General features: G+C 48.2%; 3 protein-coding genes across 3 annotated transcripts in view; 2 read left to right on the top strand and 1 right to left on the bottom strand.

Moving 5' to 3' along the window:
* Positions 1 to 19356, top strand: part of LOC141212792 (uncharacterized) — a 235594-nt gene that overhangs the window by 41809 nt on the left and 174429 nt on the right. The window lies entirely within an intron of this gene.
* Positions 1 to 19356, top strand: part of LOC141212809 (uncharacterized) — a 229842-nt gene that overhangs the window by 92356 nt on the left and 118130 nt on the right. The window lies entirely within an intron of this gene.
* The window catches only part of LOC141212781 (uncharacterized), a 30807-nt gene that overhangs the window by 3228 nt on the left and 8223 nt on the right, over positions 1 to 19356 (bottom strand). The window contains exons 7-10 of the mRNA XM_073665087.1: positions 14585 to 14758; positions 14378 to 14501; positions 14197 to 14294; positions 13905 to 13995 (exon numbers count right to left, since the gene is read on the bottom strand). Coding sequence (XP_073521188.1) covers positions 13905 to 13995; positions 14197 to 14294; positions 14378 to 14501; positions 14585 to 14758 — 487 coding nt within the window. The remainder of the gene's footprint in view (positions 1 to 13904; positions 13996 to 14196; positions 14295 to 14377; positions 14502 to 14584; positions 14759 to 19356) is intronic.

The following is a 19356-nucleotide window of genomic DNA, read 5'->3' as shown; positions in this document are numbered from 1 at the left end:
TTGGATTACAGCGCGTGATAGGACCTCCATTGGTTGTTGCCAAAACACAAATCTTACCCGCACCACAAATCACAACTAAAACGGTGAACTTATAACACTAGTGAAAGAAGTGCTCACACACACGTGACAGGAGGGATTATAAGGGTGCTGTCATGGGTTCTGAAAAAAATCATAAGACTCACCCATGACGTTACCATGACAGAATTATAGAGAAAATTAAGAATTTAGGGAGGGACCACAGCCTGGAGCACCCTTCTTTCAAAGGTGAGGCCATGCCATCAAATGAAGATTGGCTACTTGTGGATGGTGAATTAGCCCCAGAAAGGAGATTTGGAATCTGCGGGAGGACCCACAAGTCAGTGACAGACATTGTCCTCAACCATGAAAAGCCCCTGACATGATGGTAGTCTTCATAGGAGTCTTCTTACTGCCAACTCAACTGCAAGTAATTCCTTCAAGTTTGAGGAACAAAAAACTCTCTTGTCCCCGTCCAAAAGCCCTGGTTTACTACGTCTACTACGGAGCCCACCTGGACAGATTAGTGACACTCAGCCACCAAAGAAGGGACTGCATTGACATTGGGGATAGCATCAACCTTCCTTCCAGGTGTCCTCTAAAGGAAATGTAATTTCTTAACACATCCTACTGCAAGGCTCTAGTATGGAACTGGGCTCACAAGACTGCCGGAAGGCACAAAGTTAGAAACCTAGAAGGGACATAGCGCTTCTAAGGGACAGGATGGGGAATTTCAGGGCCCTTAACATCTGGCCTCGGATCTTTTCTTTTTTATCGCCTGGGAAATGATACTTCTGCACCTCTGAGTCCAGCAGTAGCCCCAAATATTACTGTATTTTTAGGGGCTCTATCTTTGACTTTTTAAGGTTCAATAGCCAACCTAAACATTCTTAGGTGGATATCACTTCCTGTAACTGACTAGTGCAATGCCAGGTCGAATTGCCTACAACCAGAAAATTATACAAATACAGGATAATCAATACATTCTTCTCCCGGAGACGGGCCATCACCTCTTCTGGGAAGAGTAACTTTATTGCAGATTTTACATATTCCATTTTGAATGAAAGGATTCTCAGGAATTTAATAAAGCCCTTCAAATGTATTATCATCCTGAAAGAGCAGTTTGGTTTCTTGATTAGAAAGAGAGGGGATTAAAATCCCTTCCCTCTTTCTGACACTGAAACTTCTAATAGGACAGCCTTCTGCACCAGCTGAGACTTTGGCCTCTGGGCCCGTTGCCCTGCTGACAAAGACCTAGAGGGAATTACCACGAATCTTCCATGCGGGATTGAGCGGAACTCCATTTCTAGACCGGATTTTATCAGGCCGAGAATCCAACTGTTTCCCGATATTTTTTCCCAGGCCGGGAAGAAGGACGAAAGTCTCCCCCCACCTGGGCTGGAAATCACTGACTTTTTTGGAATCCTGGGAAGAGGTTCCGAACATGAAGCTGCTACCTTTTCTTCTTTGATCTTTCCATTTGTCTTGATCTGTGGAGGTCTTCCTTCAATTCAACCTTCTTTTCCGGAAGGATCGCTTGCAGGCTGGGATGGACAAGTTAGGATATCCCTTTTTAGCATTGCAAGCCTTTTCCAAAGCTGGGCCAAACAGGTGTTCCCCCTCACACGGAATGGCACACAGTCTCATTCTAGCCTGGAGTTTCCCTGGCCAACATTTTAACCATAAGTGTTTGAAATGTCTGCTGACCTTGCCGCTAAACAAACTTGAATCAGCCGAAGCGAAGATAGAAAAGCTGCAGCCCCTCGCATAAGTGGGACAGTGGCCAAGATATTGTGTCTTGACATAGTCTTGACATTGTGTCTTTTAACTGGGTTTCCAGATGATCCAACCAGATGATTAAGGATCTGGCTGTACATGTAACAGCCATTGTTGGCTCTAGAGCACCAGTCAACATCTCCAATGTACATCTAAGCCGCCTTTACTATGGCCGCATCCAGTTTTGGGGCTTTGTCCCTGTTTGACAAGGAAGGCTCATCCAAGGGATATTGTCACGGGTGTGTCGCCACGAAGATCGTCACGATTACACAGCCTGACTTCTCGCAGCTGAGTTTTTGGTGTTTTGTGTTTTTCGGCAGTGAGAGAGTTAACTCTCTCTCTCTGTGCTAGACAAGGTCCAGCCTCGCCCAGCTGCAATCAATGCTGCAGTAGTGGGACTCCTTCAAATGCCTGCCGGTCTGTTAGGGTAGTGTCGGTGAAAGCATTTCATACAGACAAACAGAGCGGATCGTGGTATTTTGGAGTTCTGAGCTAAGTGTATTTGGTGTGGTTTTTCCCTTCCTCGCTTTATCATTTATCTCCTTTCCCGTTGGTGTTCCCTCTGTTGTTGTGGTGTAGTTTTTGTATACAAGGTGGTTTTTGGTTTAACCCTTGTACTGTCTCGTTCATCTAAGTACTGAGTGTTGGCATATTATTTCCTGTTCCCTATTGTTGTGATCGGGGTCCTTCTCAGGACCTCCTGTACGCAGAGACAGCGTGACATTTTCACCGACCCACTAAGATGCTCTCCAGCTACCATGGATCCAGTAGCCGGTCTAGCTCGGCAGTTGCAGAGTTTGTCCATGGAGCTGGCGGACGTTAGGTCCAAGGTTTTGTATCCCCAAGAGCAAGCAGGACCAGAACCTAAAGTAGCTCTCCCTGACAGGTTCACTGGGGGGCGGGACAAGTTTTTTTGTTTTCCGGGAGGCATGCAAGTTGTACTTTCGGCTGCGGCCTCGGTCATCGGGGAGTGAAGAACAAAGGGTGGGAATTGTCATCTCGCTCCTACAAGGGACCCACAATCTTGGGCATTCTCTCTTCCCCCGGGCTCCCCGGCTCTCCAGTCAGTGGATAGGTTTTTTGCAGCTCTGGGTCTCGTATATGATGACCCGGATCGGATCTCCCTTGCTGAATCTAAGTTACGTAGGATCCAGCAGGGAGATCGTCCGACGGAGGAATTCTGTTCGGAGTTCCGTAGGTGGGCCACGGACACCCAGTGGAATGACCCGGCTCTTAGGAGCCAGTTTTGTCAAGGTTTATCCGACAAATTAAAGGATGTTTTGGCACAGTATGACCCTCCCGCGTCACTGGAAGCCGTTATGGCCCTTGCTATTCGCATTGACAGACGGCTTCGGGAGAGGTGCGGGGTAACTCCACCCTCTGTGATGACTCCACCTTCTACAGGTGTTCCTTATATGGAGGGTTCCCTGGTCAGTCCAGAGGAGCCTATGCAATTAGGAGGGACATCATTTCGGGGGAGGGGACCGGTGGTGCGCCATAAGACAGGAAGGTGTTTCTTCTGCGGGAGAAAGGGACATTTTATTGGGGAGTGTCCATCCCGTCCCTTGCAGAGTGAAGAGTCGTCGGAAAACTGTTGATCCCAGGTTGTGTGGTGGACGGCAATCTGGGAGTAGGTATTTCGTCCCTAGGTTCATCTCAGTTTCTCGTACCGGCGGAGGTGGTGGTGGGTACGAGAACTGAGAGGATATCTGTTCTTCTGGATAGTGGTGCCGGGGCTAATCTGGTGGACGCTCGGTTTGCCCGGGTTCAAGGTATGTGATTGAGTGAATTGGCTAAACCCATCCCCATATTCTCGATTGATGCCAGGCCCCTCGGTCAGGGAAGTTTTTTGCAATCTGTGCATAACGTAAAACTTCAAGTGGGGGCTATACATAAAGAACTGTTGTCTTGCTACGTATTGGAGGGTCTTTCCACTCCTATAGTGTTGGGCCTTCCTTGGTTAATTATGCATAACCCGGTTATTAATTGGCAATCCAGAGAGATAAGCCAATGGAGTAAATTCTGTAATAAAAACTGCATGAATACGGTCATCGGTGCGGTTACTCCTAGGGTCTTACCTCCATTTCTGGCGGACTTTGAGGATGTACTCTCGGAGAAAGGGTGTCAGGAACTACCTCCTCATCGCGAGTATGACTGTTCTGTAAAACTGCTCCCTGAGGCCAAGTTACCTAAAGCTAGGTTGTATAACCTTTCTGGTCCTGAGAGGCAGGCCATGAAGGATTATATTTCTGAAAGTCTGGCTAAGGGGCATATTAGACCTTCATCTTCCCCGGTGGCCGCGGGGTTCTTCTTTGTGAAGAAGAAAGATGGAGGCCTACGCCCTTGCCTGGATTTCGGTGAACTTAATCGGATTAAGGTCCGAGATCCGTATTTGCTCCCACTTATTCCCGATCTCTTTAATCAGATCGTGGGCGCCAAATGGTTCTCTAAGTTGGATCTCGGGGGGCGTACAATCTGATTAGGATGAAGGAGGGGGATGAGTGGAAGACGGCGTTTAACACTCCGGAGGGGCATTATGAGAACCTTGTCATGCCATTCGGTCTGACTAATGCCCCGGCGGTGTTCCAACACTTTGTTAATGACATTTTTCGCCGCCTGGTGGGACAGTTTGTTGTCATATATCTGGATGATATCTTAATTTACTCGCCGGATCTGGTGTCTCATCAGGAGCACGTTAGGCAGGTGTTACAGATCTTGCGGGATAATAAACTGTATGCCAAATGGGAAAAGTGTGTGTTCGCCGTACAGGAACTCCAGGCTTCCTGGTTTCAGCGTCCGGTTTTCGTATGGACCCTGGGAAAGTGCGGGCAGTTCTTGAGTGGGATCTGCCATAGAATCTTAAGGCACTACAACGTTTCCTGGGGTTTGCTAATTATTACCGGAAGTTCATTCGTAATTTCTCGTCCATGGTTAAACCTCTCATAGACATGACAAAAAAGGGGACGGATTTTTCTAGGTGGTCTGACAAGGCTTGTCAAGCTTTCTCCTCCTTGAAAAAAGTTTTGCCTCGGCACCCATAATCATTCAACCTGATGCGTCACAGCCATTCATTGTAGAGGTAGACGCTTCCGAAGTAGGGGTGGGAGCAGTATTGTCACAAGGTTCGTCCCCTGGTAAGTGGCATCCGTGCGCCTTTTTCTCTAAAAAATTGTCGTCCGCTGAGAGGAATTACGATGTCGGCAATAGGGAACTCTTGGCCATTAAGCTAGCTTTTGAGGAGTGGCGCCATTTTTTGGAGGGGGCAGTCCATCCGGTCACCGTCATCACCGATCACAAGAACCTGCTATATCTGGAGTCCGCAAAACGTCTGAATCCCAGACAAGCCAGGTGGTCGTTGTTTTTTACCAGGTTTAATTTTGTCGTTACATATCGTCCTGGGTCAAAAAATGTGAAGGCGGATGCCTTATCTCGTAGTTTCCCTGGGGCCGGGAATACGGATGACCCGGTTCCTATCCTTCAAGAGGGGGTGGTGGTGTCGGTAGTATGCTCTGAGCTTGAGGAGGAGGTATTGGAGGCTCAGGGGGATGCCCCTGTTGGACCTCCAGGGAGACTGTTTGTTCCAGATCAGTTACGACAAAAGGTGATCGAGGCACACCATAACTCAGCTTTGGCAAGACACCCAGGGAGTAAAGCAACTGTGGATCTACTCTCGCGTCGGTTTTGGTGGCCTAACTTACATATAGAGGTGGTAAATTTTGTTGCGTCCTGTGGGGTTTGTGCGCGCTCTAAGACCCCACATACCCGTCCGTCTGGGGCCATCTTACCTTTGAAGATCCCGGAGCGTCCTTGGACTCATCTGTCTATGGACTTTATTACGGACCTCCTGCCGTCTTCGGGTAAAACGGTCATTCTCGTTGTAGTAGACAGGTTCAGCAAGATGGCACATTTTATCGCTCTTCCTGCTCTTCCAAATGCTAAAACTCTTGCGCAGGTGTTCATTGGGGAGATTGTGAGGCTTCACGGGGTACCCTCCGATGTGGTGTCGGATCGGGGGTCTCAGTTTGTGTCCAAGTTCTGGAAGGCATTTTGTACTCGGCGGGGGATGCATTTATCGTTCTCATCGGCTTTTCATCCTCAGACCAATGGTAGACGGAACGTCTGAACCAGAGTTTGGAGACATATCTCCAGTGTTTTGTGTCAGAGAACCAGGAGGACTGGGCTTCTTTCTTACCTCTGGCAGAGTTTGCTCTTAATAATAGGCGGAGCGAGTCCACTGGTAAGTCCCCGTTTTTTGGGGCATATGGTTTTCACCCCCAGTTTTGTACTTTCAGTAGGGGGGCTCTTCGGGGGTTCCTGAGGAGGAACGATTTTCCTCATCACTCACTTCAGTATGGAGAGGGGTGCTGAAGAATCTGAATACTATGGGGAACCGATACAAACGTATGGCTGATAGGAGGAGAGTGTCTGGTCCGGACCTAAGTGTGAACGATCGGGTATGGTTGTCTACCAGGTATATAAAACTTAAGGTTTCCTCCTGGAAACTGGGTCCCAGGTTCATCGGGCCATACAGGATCAGTTCTATAATTAATCCAGTGGCATTCCATCTTGACCTCCCCCCTACGTTTAAAATTCACAATGTGTTCCACAGATCGTTGCTTAAGAGGTATGTGGCGCCGGTGATACCGTCACCTTTACCTCCCCCTCCAGTGGTGGTCAATGGTAACTTGGAGTTCCAGGTATCAAAGGTCATCGATTCACGCTTTAATCGCCGGTCCCTTCAGTACCTGGTTCATTGGAAGGGGTATGGTCCTGAGGAGAGGATGTGGGTTCCTGCGTCGGATATTAACGCAGACCGATTAGTTCGGGCCTTCCACACGACTCACCCGGATAAACCTGGCCCTGAGGGTCCGGAGGCCCCTCGTAGAAGGGGGGGTACTGTCACGGGTGTGTCGCCACGAAGATCATCACGATTACACAGCCTGACTTCTCGCAGCTGAGTTTTTGGTGTTTTGTGTTTTTCGGCAGTGAGGGAGTTAACTCTCTCTCTCTGTGCTAGACGAGGTCCAGCCTCGCCCAGCTGCAATCAATGCTGCAGTAGTGGGACTCCTTCAAATGCCTGCCGGTCTGTTAGGGAAGTGTCGGTGAAAGCATTTCATACAGACAAACAGAGCGGATCGTGGTATTTTGGAGTTCTGAGCTAAGTGTATTTGGTGTGGTTTTTCCCTTCCTCGCTTTATCATTTATCTCCTTTCCCGTTGGTGTTCCCTCTGTTGTTGTGGTGTAGTTTTTGTATGCAAGGTGGTTTTTGTTTTAACCCTTGTACTGTCTCGTTCGTCTAAGTACTGAGTGTTGGCATATTATTTCCTGTTCCCTATTGTTGTGATCGGGGTCCTTCTCAGGACTAGATTACTGAGGTGCAGGGATCCTCAGGAGGTAGGGGTTACGCTGGCGGCCTGGACCTCTGTACCTTTAACAGTACCTCCAGGTAGAGGGATTAGTCAGGGCCCCAGCTTAGGGTCAGTTTAGGCCCCAGACCTCCTGTACGCAGAGACAGCGTGACAGATATCTCCTCTTAATTGATGGGGAAAGGGAGCCTCTCTTTTCCATTCCCTCTAAATTATTTTTTCATTCATAGGAAATGACCTATGCTTTTTTTGTTCCAAGCCTCCAAACATAATGTCCTGAACTGATTTCTCGAGTTTGGACTCGACTATCCCCATTGTGGTCCAAACTGCCTTTACGAGTTTGTCCATCTCATCTATAGGAAAACAAAGATGGCCAGCATTACCGTCTGAGGAGGATTCGTCATCATTATTTGAAAAGCTAGACACATGCAACCCCGGGACCACTGGCTAGCCCTTTTACTCTTCTTACCTCTATGAACCTCTTCCTGGGAAAGGGATTTAAGGGACTTCCGCCATGATAATTGATCTTAAATCGGTGGCAGAGTTAGTGGTCTCCTCCGCTACTGTCTGCTCTATACAATACTGGCAAAGTTTTTTTTTGGTTGGAGTCAGGCAGTAGATTTCTGCAAAGTGCACACTCCTTGTGCTTAGACTTTGCTGTACACTTCTTTCCCTGGCAATAACTGACAAAAAAGGGAAAGGCTACATCACTGAGTGAGCTTTCACAAAGATCACTTACCAGTGTGAGGCAATCATATAGTACGAGATTTAGAGGGGAACCCACCTCAGCCAAAAGACCATCTTTAGAGGCCGAAAACGCGTCTACTTTCCTGGAGCTCCTCTGTCTGGATTCGCCACTGCCTGCAGACCTCTGTCTCTCACAGACACTGCCACCAAAACTACTGCTACGGGGTCGACGCTGCTCCGCCTGCTTCTGGGGCTTCTTATCAGGCTGCTGCTGCTCAGTGATATCCGTTATTCTGGAGGGAACAATGAGCAAGGAAGCACCGATCCATGCTCCTGCCGTCATTTAGATGCCGGAGAAACGCTATTCCCCACCTCTCCAGACCCTTCCGGAACCCCCGGTTCCCACACACTTCCGGTCAAGCGGCTCACGCTTCATCCAGGCATGCCCCAGTTGTGCAATCTGGTCATGCCCTGGCCGCTGCTAAAATGCTGTTCAGGCGCATCCTGGCATCGAACATGCCTTCTTCGCATCAGAGAGGCGCGCCTTCAGACCGGAAAACGCCAGCTGGCGTGAATTCCAAGGAAGCAATGCACATGCAGCTGCCCTGTATCTCGCTTCCAGGCACGTGCCAACACCCGATGAGCCACGCTATCCTCGCCCAGGATGCTGCTCACCTGCGCCCGCACACAACCGTGAAAGTCCTCCTGGACCCACTGTGGTGCTTCTAGGGACCCTGGACTGGCCAAGGCAGGGAAAATACCGCTGCCTGAACCGTCCGTCTGGGCCTGGGAAATGATCTTCCGGTACAAAGGTTCACTCATCAAGGACAGGAAAACAACTGATCTGTGGGAGAGGTGCTGCCCTTTTAAGCCTGTGGGTATCCTGTCCTTGGAGGACGAATCCCCTCTTGTGGTGCTGTCATGGGTGATCGATAAAATTCATTTTATATAATTCATCAATTATATTTTATTTTACATAATGCATCTGTGGCGCCCCTGCGGGTTCAGTCGCCACAGGGGTACTGCATCTCACCCAGAGGTGTGGTATCTCACGCTCAGGTAAGGAAGGAGTACTGCCCAGGACCCTAACACCTCCATCCAACACTACACTACTCCAGACCGGCAGGAGGTGCATGATGCGTCGCTTCCTGCTGAGCCCTGTCCGTGGCTGGAGTGGGGGGAACCAAAGTGAGGGGGAACCATGTAGTGGGTGTAGGTGGAGGAAGAAGTTCAGGGGAGCACTTGTTAGGGATAGTATATAGAGAGAAACCATCTTGAAGAGATCAGGTCAGTCAGAGGAGGACAGTGAGAGGAGCAGGAGCTCTGTAGAAGCTCTGCTCTGGAGGAGGGCCTAGCCAGAGAAGCACAAGGCTGGAGAGAGAGAGAGAGGAGCAGGAAAGGAATGTGGAATGGACCCCAGGGGTACGGGTAGTGCTGGAGGCCACCCGTACGCCCGAATCTGCCAGGAGGTGGAGGGGTCAGGTCGCACAGAGAGGACCGGTCCCTAAACTAGCAGAGTTCTTTAAGCCTCAACTAGGAAACCGGAGGCTGCAGTATTTCAGGTACTGTAGCCACAAGCCACATCTAATCACCAGAAAGGTGGCCATAGAGGACCCAGGGGACAGAGAAGACATCGCCCGGCAAGGTCCACGGCCACTGGCCTGAGACACTGGGTGTGAGGTGCAGGGAGACGGCCAGAGGGAACACACAGAAGGGGGTCCCGTTACGTACTCCGGAGAGACCTGGGAGCTTGCTGAACCCCTCCCTGAGTAAGCACAGAACGCCGTGGGAAGTTACTTTAGTACTGGTAACTGGAAGTCTAAGAAACAGTGAGTAAACCCTGAGGACTGCACCTTACTGTCTCTGTGATCATTATCTGCGCCATCCTCTGCACTACACCATAACAGCAACATCTACACTGCCCTGGAGCTAAGCTCTACCTGTGGAGAGCTGAACCAACTCTGCTGCATTACCAACACCTCCAGAGGACCTGCTCCGCAGCGGCGGCTCCCTTTAGCCGCATACCACAGGTGGCGTCACAAACTGTATCTAAGAACTATAAATCCCCTGTAAATATTCCCTGTAAATATTCCCCTTTTGATTAACCGCCCTGGGTCATGGACCGGGTCACCGCCACTGTGACATCTCCCCTAGCAACGACCGGCCCGGCACCGTGTACCCCACGGCCCAGGGGGCGCGTCACATCTAGTAGTGCGGGCCTAGGTAAAATAGGAGGCAGGTCAGTGAAGGCACAGTGAGCTGCCATAAGAGCATACAGATGAATATGTAAGCAGCGCACCAGATAGAGCGCCTCTTACAGGCCGCCCCGAAGCATATCATTATCTCCAAACTGAAAGTAAAGATTACACAAGAACCACAAGATTTCATCAACCAAGGTATCGTATTAACCAGTGTAATGTCACCCACCAGACAGTGTATGTATTTTACTGAGCACAATCCTGCTGACAGGTGCGCTTTAAGTTGACCAACTCATTCCAGATATTTTTGACCTGCAGCACTTGCCACAAGAATAGTATCCATGTCGGTGTAACATAAAAGTCATTTAAGTGGCAGTATTCTTTAACCCCTTTACCCCCGAAGGCTGTTTGCACGTTAATGACAGGCAAATTTTTACAGTTCTGACCCAGTGTCACTTTATGAGGTAATAACTCTGGGACTCTTCAGCGAATCCCACTGATACCAAGACTGTTTTTTCATGACATATTGTACTTCATGATAGTGGCAACATTTATTCGATATCACTTGCGTTTATTTGTGAAAAAAAAATCTGAAAATTTGTCAGAAAATTTTGAAAATTTCGCAATTTTCTAAATTTGAATTTTCATGCCCTTAAATCAGAGAAATATTTTACACAAAATAGTTAATAAATAATATTTACCACATGTCTACTTTACATCAGCACAATTTTGGAACCAAATTTTTTTTTTTGTTAGGAAGTTATAAGGGTTAATAGTTGACCAGCGATTTCTCATTTTTCCAACAAAATTTACAAAACCATTTTTTTTTTAGGGACCACATCACATTTGAAGTGATTTTGAGGGGTCTTTATGACAGAAAATACCTAAAAGTGACACCATTCTAAAAACTGTTCCCCTCAAGGTGCTCAAAACCACATTCAAAAAGTTTATTAACCCTTCAGGTGCTTCACAGGAATTTTTGGAATGTGGAAGAAAACAATGAACATTTAACTTTTTTTACACAAAAATGTTAATTTAGACCCAAATTTATTTATTTTCGCAAGGGTTGACTGGAAAAAATTGACCGCAAAATTTGTTGTGCAATTTTTCCTGAGCACGCCGATACCACATATGTGGGGGAAATCCACTGTTTGGGCGCACTGCAGTTTTAAGAAGGGAAGATGCGCCATTTGACTTCTTGAATGTAAAATTTGCTTAAATAATTATCAGATGCCATGTCGCGTTTGGAGAGTCCCTGAAGTGCCGAAACAGTGGAAACTGCCCACAACGGACCCTATTTTCGAAACTAGACCCCTCAAGGAACCTCTCTAGATGTGTGCTGAGCACTCTGAACCCCCAGGTGCTTCACAGAAGTTTATAACGTAGAGCCATGAAAATAAAAAAAAAAATAACTTTTTCCGCAAAAATTATCTTTTAGCCCCAATTTTTTTATTTTCACAGGGGTAAGAGGAGAAAATTGACCCCCAAAACTGTTATGCAATTTCTTCTGAGTACGCAGATACCACATATATGGGGAAAGTACACTGGGCGCACGGCATGGTTCAGAAGGAGAGGAGCACTGTGTGACTTTTTGAACTCAAAATTGGCTAGAATCAAGAGGGGACGCCATGTAGTGTTTGGGGAACCCCTGATGCGCCTATATAGTGGAAACCCCCCAAGTGACCCCATTTTGAAAACTAGACCTCTTAAGGATTTTATCAAGGGGTATGGTGAACATTTTGAGCCCAGACGTACGACACAGAATTTGATAACATTAGGTCATCATATTGAATAAGTTGTCATTAGTCTTGAGTGCAAGTGCTCGCTACTTGAGTTTGCATCGGGTACTCGGGTATGCACCATGTATCGCGGGTGCTCGAGTAACATGTGCAAGGCCCCGCATGTTTCACGGTTGTTGTTAAGACACCCAAAAAAACATGTGGGGATCGCTCGTGCATGGCAGGCAATCCCCGCAAGTTTTTTTTGGCCGCGAAGCATATGGGGCAGAAACTCGAGCATGTCACCAGAGCACCCGCTTTACTCGGTGTATACTCGAGCACCCGATGAAAACTCAAGTAGCGAGCACTTGTGCTCAACACTAGTCATCATTTTTTTCTTTATTTTTAAAAAAATCATAACCCCAACACAACCCTACCCAACCCTAACACAACCCTAACCCTAAGCCTAGCACAGTCCAAGCACAACCCTAACCATAACACAAACCTAACCCTAGCACAACCCTAACCCAACCCTAACCCTAGCACAACCCTAACCCTAGCACAACCCTAACCCTAGCACAACCCTAACCCTAGCACAACCTTAACCCTAGCACAACCCTAACCCTAGCACAACCCTAACCCTAGCACAACCCTAACCCTAGCACAACCCTAAACCTAGTACAACCCTAAACCTAGCACAACCTTAACCCTAGCACAACCCTAACTCTAGAGTTTATTTTTTTCACCGTTCCTCGTGCGGTATAAGTGATTAGACAACTTTATTCTTCAGGTCGGTGCGATTACAGCGATACCAGATTCATATCGAGTTTCTATATTTGGCAGCTGTCACACCCTAAAGGGCAGAAAAATATTTTTTCCATATTTCGGCTGAAGAGTCATGTAAGGGCTTGTTTTTTTGCGGCACAAGTTGACGCTTTTCTTGGTTCCGTTTTCGGGCACATGACATTTTCTGATCACTTTCTATTCTGATTTTTGGGAGGCAGAATAAACAAAAACCAACAATTCAGGAATTGCTTTTTGTTTTTTTGTTTTTTTTATGCCATTCCGCGTGTGGTAAAATTTATTCTTCGGGTTAGTACGTTTACAGCGGTACCACATTTATATTGTTTTTTATGGTTTGGGGCTTTTATACAATAAAAACTATTTTATAGAAAAAAATATTTTTTGTATCGCTTTATTCTGAGGGCTATAACTTTTATTTTTCGGCTGATGGAGCTGTATGGCGGCTTGTTTTTTGCAGGACAAGATGACGTTTTCAGCGGTACTATTTTTAATAACATTCGTCTTTTTTATCGCGTTTTATTTCATTTTTTGTTTGGCGGTATGATGATGAAGCATCATTTTTTTCTTCGTTTTTTATTTTTTTACCGTGTTCACTATAAGGGTTAACTAGTGGGACCGTTTTATAGGTCAGGTCGTTCCGGATGTGGCGATACCAAATGTGTGTACTTTTAATGTGGTGGTTTTTTTATAATAATATTTATTTATGAGTGCAGTATATTTTTATTTTTTCATTATTTTTATTTTTTTTTTATATATTTTTACAATTTTTAATTTTATTTTTCCCCACTTTCTGGCACTTTTTTAATTACTTTTACCCTTTGTCCCACTATGGGACTTTCACTTTTTGCAGCCTGATCACTTGCATAGCATAGAGATGCAGGAGCATCTCTATGCTATGCAGGCTGTCAGTCCTGCACTGGCACAAGTTAGTTAGAACGTGCACTGAGAACGATCTAACTAACTTGCTGATGCCTGGTGACCCGGATGTCGTCATGACGACATCAGGTCATCATGGCAACTACCAGACCCAGCAGACACAGCGCGGGATCCCGGATACAAGGTAAGAGGGGTTACGTCCCCTTGCTCCCGGAATGCTGCAATCGACTTCGATCGCAGCATTTTGGGGATTAATGTGCCACTGTGGGATCGCTCCTGGCACATATTACCGGGTGTTAGCCAAAAGGCCCAGGGCACAGGGACGTACTATTACTGACATTGTCAGTAAGGGGTTAATAAACAATTAATAGAGAGATTACAAATCCGGACAGGACACAGATTATTACATGTAATACATTTTTTTTTAATCTGAGACTTCTCTGCATTTAGTGGTTACTACTCACCTGGGTAGTCATATGTAGGAATCTCATCTTTACACCACTCATCACCCCTCACATATGTCTCTGTAGTATTAATATGGGTCAGATCTTCACCCTGAAACAAATATTGTAAAAGTCACAGACAGATGATGGAGAAGTCCCATCTATGATCAGCTCTAATCCTGCCATCTCCACCGTTCTCATTACACAAGTATAAAACATATAATACTGGTGGATAAAACAAGACTGAACACAAGACCTTCACAGCCGTCTACACATCATAGGGGAGATCTCATGACACCTTCTCTCCATCTACCTGATGATCCTGAGGAACATTGGGGTCTTCTTGTTTACAGTCCTGTGGAAGAAGAGGACGGGGACATCTCTCTGGTGTTGTCCTCTTACTGGATAGATCTGGAGGAAACACATACAAGGACTGAATTCATTCTTTACATACAGATAATTATAGGCCGTGTGTATTTAGTCCTGTCTATTACCTGGTGATGTGAGGGGCTGGGGAACCTCCATCATGATGTCCTTGTACAGATCTTTGTGTCCTTCTAAATACTCCCACTCCTCCATGGAGAAATAGACAGCGACATCCTGACATCTTATAGGAACCTGACACATACAATGATACCATCATCCCCCCGATCCCTTCATAGCGTTACTGTATAATGTCCCAGCATTCACAGCAGTGTTACCTCTCCAGTCAGCAGCTCAATCATCTTGTAGGTGAGTTCTGGGATCTTCTGCTCATTGATGTCCTCATGTATCAGGGGGTGAGGTGGAGGCTCTGTGATTGGGTTCAGGGGTCTTCCCCATCCCTCAGACACAGGGACCTGACAGCGCTCACTAGAGGTCTTCTTCACTACTATGTAATCCTGGTTATGGAGAGACACATTAATAAATCTCACTACAGACATTTCCAGAGTCCTCACCTCTCCAGTTCTGTTCATCTGTTATTCCCATAGATAAGAATGATGTAATGTGACGTCATCAGAATCTCTCACCTCTCCAGTAAGCCGGAAGAGGATCTCTAGGGTGAGGTGGAATATCCTCTCGGCCATCTTCTTCTTCTCCTTCTCCTTCTCCATCCACTAAGGTTTAAGGTAAATTTTCTAGAAGATGGAAGATAATGATGAGAACGACTGAATCTACAGGATCCTAAATGGAAGGAAGATGGCTGCTCGGTGCGCACAGGAGCTGTGATGAGGTCACAGGAGGGGAGGAGTCAGGGGTCACATGATCAGGGGCCTCAGTGGATGCAGGACTCTGCTGTGCTGGTTGTCATGGTGCTGGATGAGCTGAAGTTTATGTGTGGGGTCAGGAGGGGTTTACAGTGTGGATGTAGCAGAGCCGCGTGTGTACGAGGTGTACGGAGCAGAGCCGCGTGTGTACGAGGTGTACGGAGCGGAGCCGCGTGTGTACGAGGTGTACGGAGCAGAGCCGTGTGTGTACGAGGTGTACAGAGCGGAGCCGCGTGTGTACGAGGTGTACGGAGCGGAGCCGCGTGTGTACGAGGTGTACGGAGAGGAGTATCCCGAGTTATCTATCTGCACCATCTGAATAGAGCGAGTTCTGTGTCACTAAGATGAATGATGATGGGAGTGTATGAAGCTGTCAGTTTCTATGCACCTTCACTTACCTCACTATGGCTGTATACATGTGTGTATGTATTTCAGCCATTAACTCCTTGTTCGGTCTAAGATGATGTAAGGTGGCTTTCGGACACACAGTTGATGGGAGGTATATATCACAGAGGTGGTTGTCCTAGACCAGGGGTCTCAAACTCAGCTGGGCATATGAGCCGCACATGGAAAAACATTTAATTTGGGGGGCCGCATTATTTGCATGACAAAGTGACATTTTTAGTGATACCATTTTATTTTCTATACACCTTTTGAACTGGTCCTCATCTTGCAGACATGGTCTCCCCTCCAGGTCCCCCATATTGCAGACATGGTCTCCCCTCCAGGTCCGCCATATTGCAGACATGGTCTCCCCTCCAGGTCCCCCATATTGCAGACATGGTCCCCCATCCAGGTCCCCATCCAGCAGACATGGTCTCCCATCCAGGTCCTCCATATTGCCGACATGGTCCCCCATATTGCAGACATGGTCCCCCATCCAGGTCCCCCATATTGCAGACGTGGCCTTCATATTGCAGACATGGTCCCCCATCCAACAGACATGGTCTTCCATCCAGGTCCTCCATATTGCAGACATGGTCCCCCATATTGCCGACATGGTCCCCCATATTGCAGACATGGTCCCCCATCCAGGTCCCCCTTATTGCAGACATGGCCTTCATATTGCAGACATGGTCCCCATATTGCAGACATGGTCTCCCATCCAGGTCCCCCATATCGCAGACATGGCCTTCATATTGCAGACATGGTCCCCCATCCAGGTCCCCCCATATTGCAGACATGATCCCCCATCCAGGTACCCCATATTGCAGACATGGTCCCCCATATTACAGACATGGTCCCCCATCCTGGTCCTTATGTTGCAGACATGTCCCCCATACAGGTCCCCATGTTGCAGACATGTCCCCCATCCAGGTGTCCCCCCCATACTGTGCACAGGGCCGCCCCCCCCCCCCATACTGCGCACAGGGTCCCCGTCCCCCCATATTGCACTCAGGGTCCCCCTCCCCCCATACAGCGCTCAGGGTCCCAGCCCACCCCATACAGCGCTCAGGATCCCAGTCCCCCCCATACTGCGCTCAGGGTCCCCGTCCCCCGCCATAGAGCGCTCATGGTCCCCGTCCCCCCATACTGCACTCAGGGTCCCCCCACATACTGCGCTCATGGTCCCCGTCCCCCCATACTGCGCTCAGGGTCCTCGTCCCCCCATACTGCGCTCAGGGTCCCCGTCCCCCCATACTGCACACGGTGCCCCCCTCCATATACTGAGCACAGGTCCCCTGTGCTGTATTTCACATGACAGAGAAAAAAAAATATATATATTCTCACCTGTCCTCCGTTCCCTCGGCGTCCTTTCTGCACCTGTGGCCCGCAGGCACAGACCCCGTAACGATCGCGGCTTTCTCCAGCAGCCGCCGATATCAGCACTGTATTGCAGTGTATTGCCGCGCAGAGACCGGCTCTCTGCACAGCAATACCAGTGCCAGCCGCCAACCTATCAGAGGCCAGCAGCTGACATCTGTACATGGCAGTGATGTCATACGCCGCCGCGCTGGGACGCAGAGGTCAGGCCGGTGGCTGGCACTGATATTGCTGTGCAGAGAGACGGTCTCTGCGCCGCAATACACTGTACTACAGCACTGATATCGGCGGCTGCTGGAGAGAGCCGCGATCATTATGGGGTCTATGTGCCTGCGGGCCGCAAGAAGCAGCCGGAGGGGCCGCATCGGGCCGCGTGTTTGAGACCCCTAGACTGTCTCTAAAGTGCCCTTGTTAGAACTGTTTACTTTGTTTTGCCTCCATTGAATGCCGTTTATTTTCCTTTGCTTGTGATGTGGTTTATGAAGAACCAATAACCCAGCAAGGACATATAAATGGAAACAGTTCCCGTGTTACCTCACCACGCACCCAAGTGAGTAGCATTCCCACAATGGGTGTTAGAAATACGGGCAGAGTTCCCAGGGAACACGTGTGACTGCTACAGAGGTACTGCATGCCCTGGACGAAGGCGGCCATAAGCCAGCAAATAACATCAGATAGCATGGAGAACCTAGTGAAACACCTGGTACAAGCCCAGCTGTAGCAGCAGTACCGACAACAGCTGGCGCAACAGAAGACAAATAAGCTGCTTATGCAACAGAGGTTCGTGGCATGGTGGTAGATTCGACTCCAAGGTCAGCTGATGATGTCTCCATCCAGAAGGCAGTAAGGAGAGCCCTGCAAAAAATGACCAAGGGTGACGACACAGAGGCCATTTTTGAAAGATTCGACGAGAGGGAGAAACTCTCACCAGGGCAATGTGCTGATGCCATACTTAACGGGGGAGCTCCAGAAGGCCTACTCTGACTTAGCCTTAAAAGATGCGCTTAGGAGTGACAATGACTGTCAGGGTACAACGTGTCCACCGCTTGGCATATCACTGTGACAAACCCCCTCCCTACCAAATGTTTGATTTGCTGAACCACATTCAAAAATGGTTGCAGGCAGAGACCTCTACCCCTGTGCAGATGGTATTGCGAGTGGTAATGTACCGGTTTGTGCACTCCTTTCCGAGGCCAATACAGACTTGGGTTGCCCAGGGGGATCCCCGGAATACAGATGACCTGGTCAGACTGTTCGAAAGATATCACGTGGTCGATGGTTCCTTGGGGACCCCCAAAAAGGGGTGGGTCGTCCAAGATCAAAAGGCTCAGGGGAGGTTATACCAAAGGTTCCAGCTGGCAATATATGCTGGAAATATCACGGCCCAGGCCATATAGCACCCCATTGTCCCCTGACTTCCAAGCAGATGGACTGTAGCCTGGGTTGCCACTGTTCATACTATGTGTATCCAGTTTGCAGTGCGATCTTTCCACGCAATAAGGGGCCACAAGCTTGTCCTGTAATGGGGAATTGTCGGCAAGTGACTGGACTGCTAGTCTTAGAAAGTTTGTTGACCCTAGTGAGGTACACATTTCCTCTCCAGCTGATCCCTGGAAAGAAAGTTGACGTCAATTGCTTTCACGAGGATGCTGTCCTAAACAGTATAGCGCAAGAGCCACGGGCTGACACCAGGTTTCCCTATTTTATGTTGAGTGGGGAGATATTGTACAGCGTTATTAAGGTCAGAGAGGAAATAGTGGAGCAATTGTTGGTACCCTGACCATGTAGACGAAGGATGATGGACATGGTCCATTTACATGTCTTGACCATTTGGATGTGGATAAAAGTGGATAAGTGGTTGTGCGGAAGTTCTAGTGGCCTGGATGTCACCTCATATCCAAGGCCTTTCCACTTCATGCCGACTCCAATTCAAAAATATTTCCCGGATCCGCACATTCCTCAACCATGAATCTGCAAAAACACTAGTGCGTGCCCTCATCATCTCTCTCCTCGACTACTGCAACCTCCTGCTCTGTGGTCTCTCTTCTAACACTCTCGCACCCCTGCAATCTATCCTAAACTCTGCTGCCCAACTAATGCACCTGTCCCCCCGATATTCTCCTGTCTCTTCCCGCTGCCAATCCCTGCACTGGCTCCCCATTGCCCAGAGACTAAAGTTCAATACCCTAACCTTGGCATACAAAACCATCCATAGCCTGTCTCCTCCATATATCTATGACCTAGTCTCCCGGTACCTACTTGCATGCAACCTCCGATCCTCACAGGACCACCTTCTCTACTCTGCTCCTTTCTCCTCTTCCCACAATTGCATACAAGATTTCTCCCATGCATCCCCCCTACTCTGGAACTCTCTACTCCAACACGTCAGACTCTCGCCTACTGTGGAAACCTTCAAAAGGAACCTGAAGACCGACCTCTTCCGATAAGCCTACAAACTGCAG

Source organism: Phyllobates terribilis, unplaced genomic scaffold (assembly GCF_046119375.1).
Source record: "Phyllobates terribilis strain yellow unplaced genomic scaffold, ASM4611937v1 Scaffold_186__1_contigs__length_3700242, whole genome shotgun sequence".
Taxonomy (NCBI): Eukaryota; Metazoa; Chordata; class Amphibia; order Anura; family Dendrobatidae; genus Phyllobates; species Phyllobates terribilis.
Note: the sequence above shows the minus strand (reverse complement) of the source record. Positions and strands in the feature narration are given on the sequence as shown.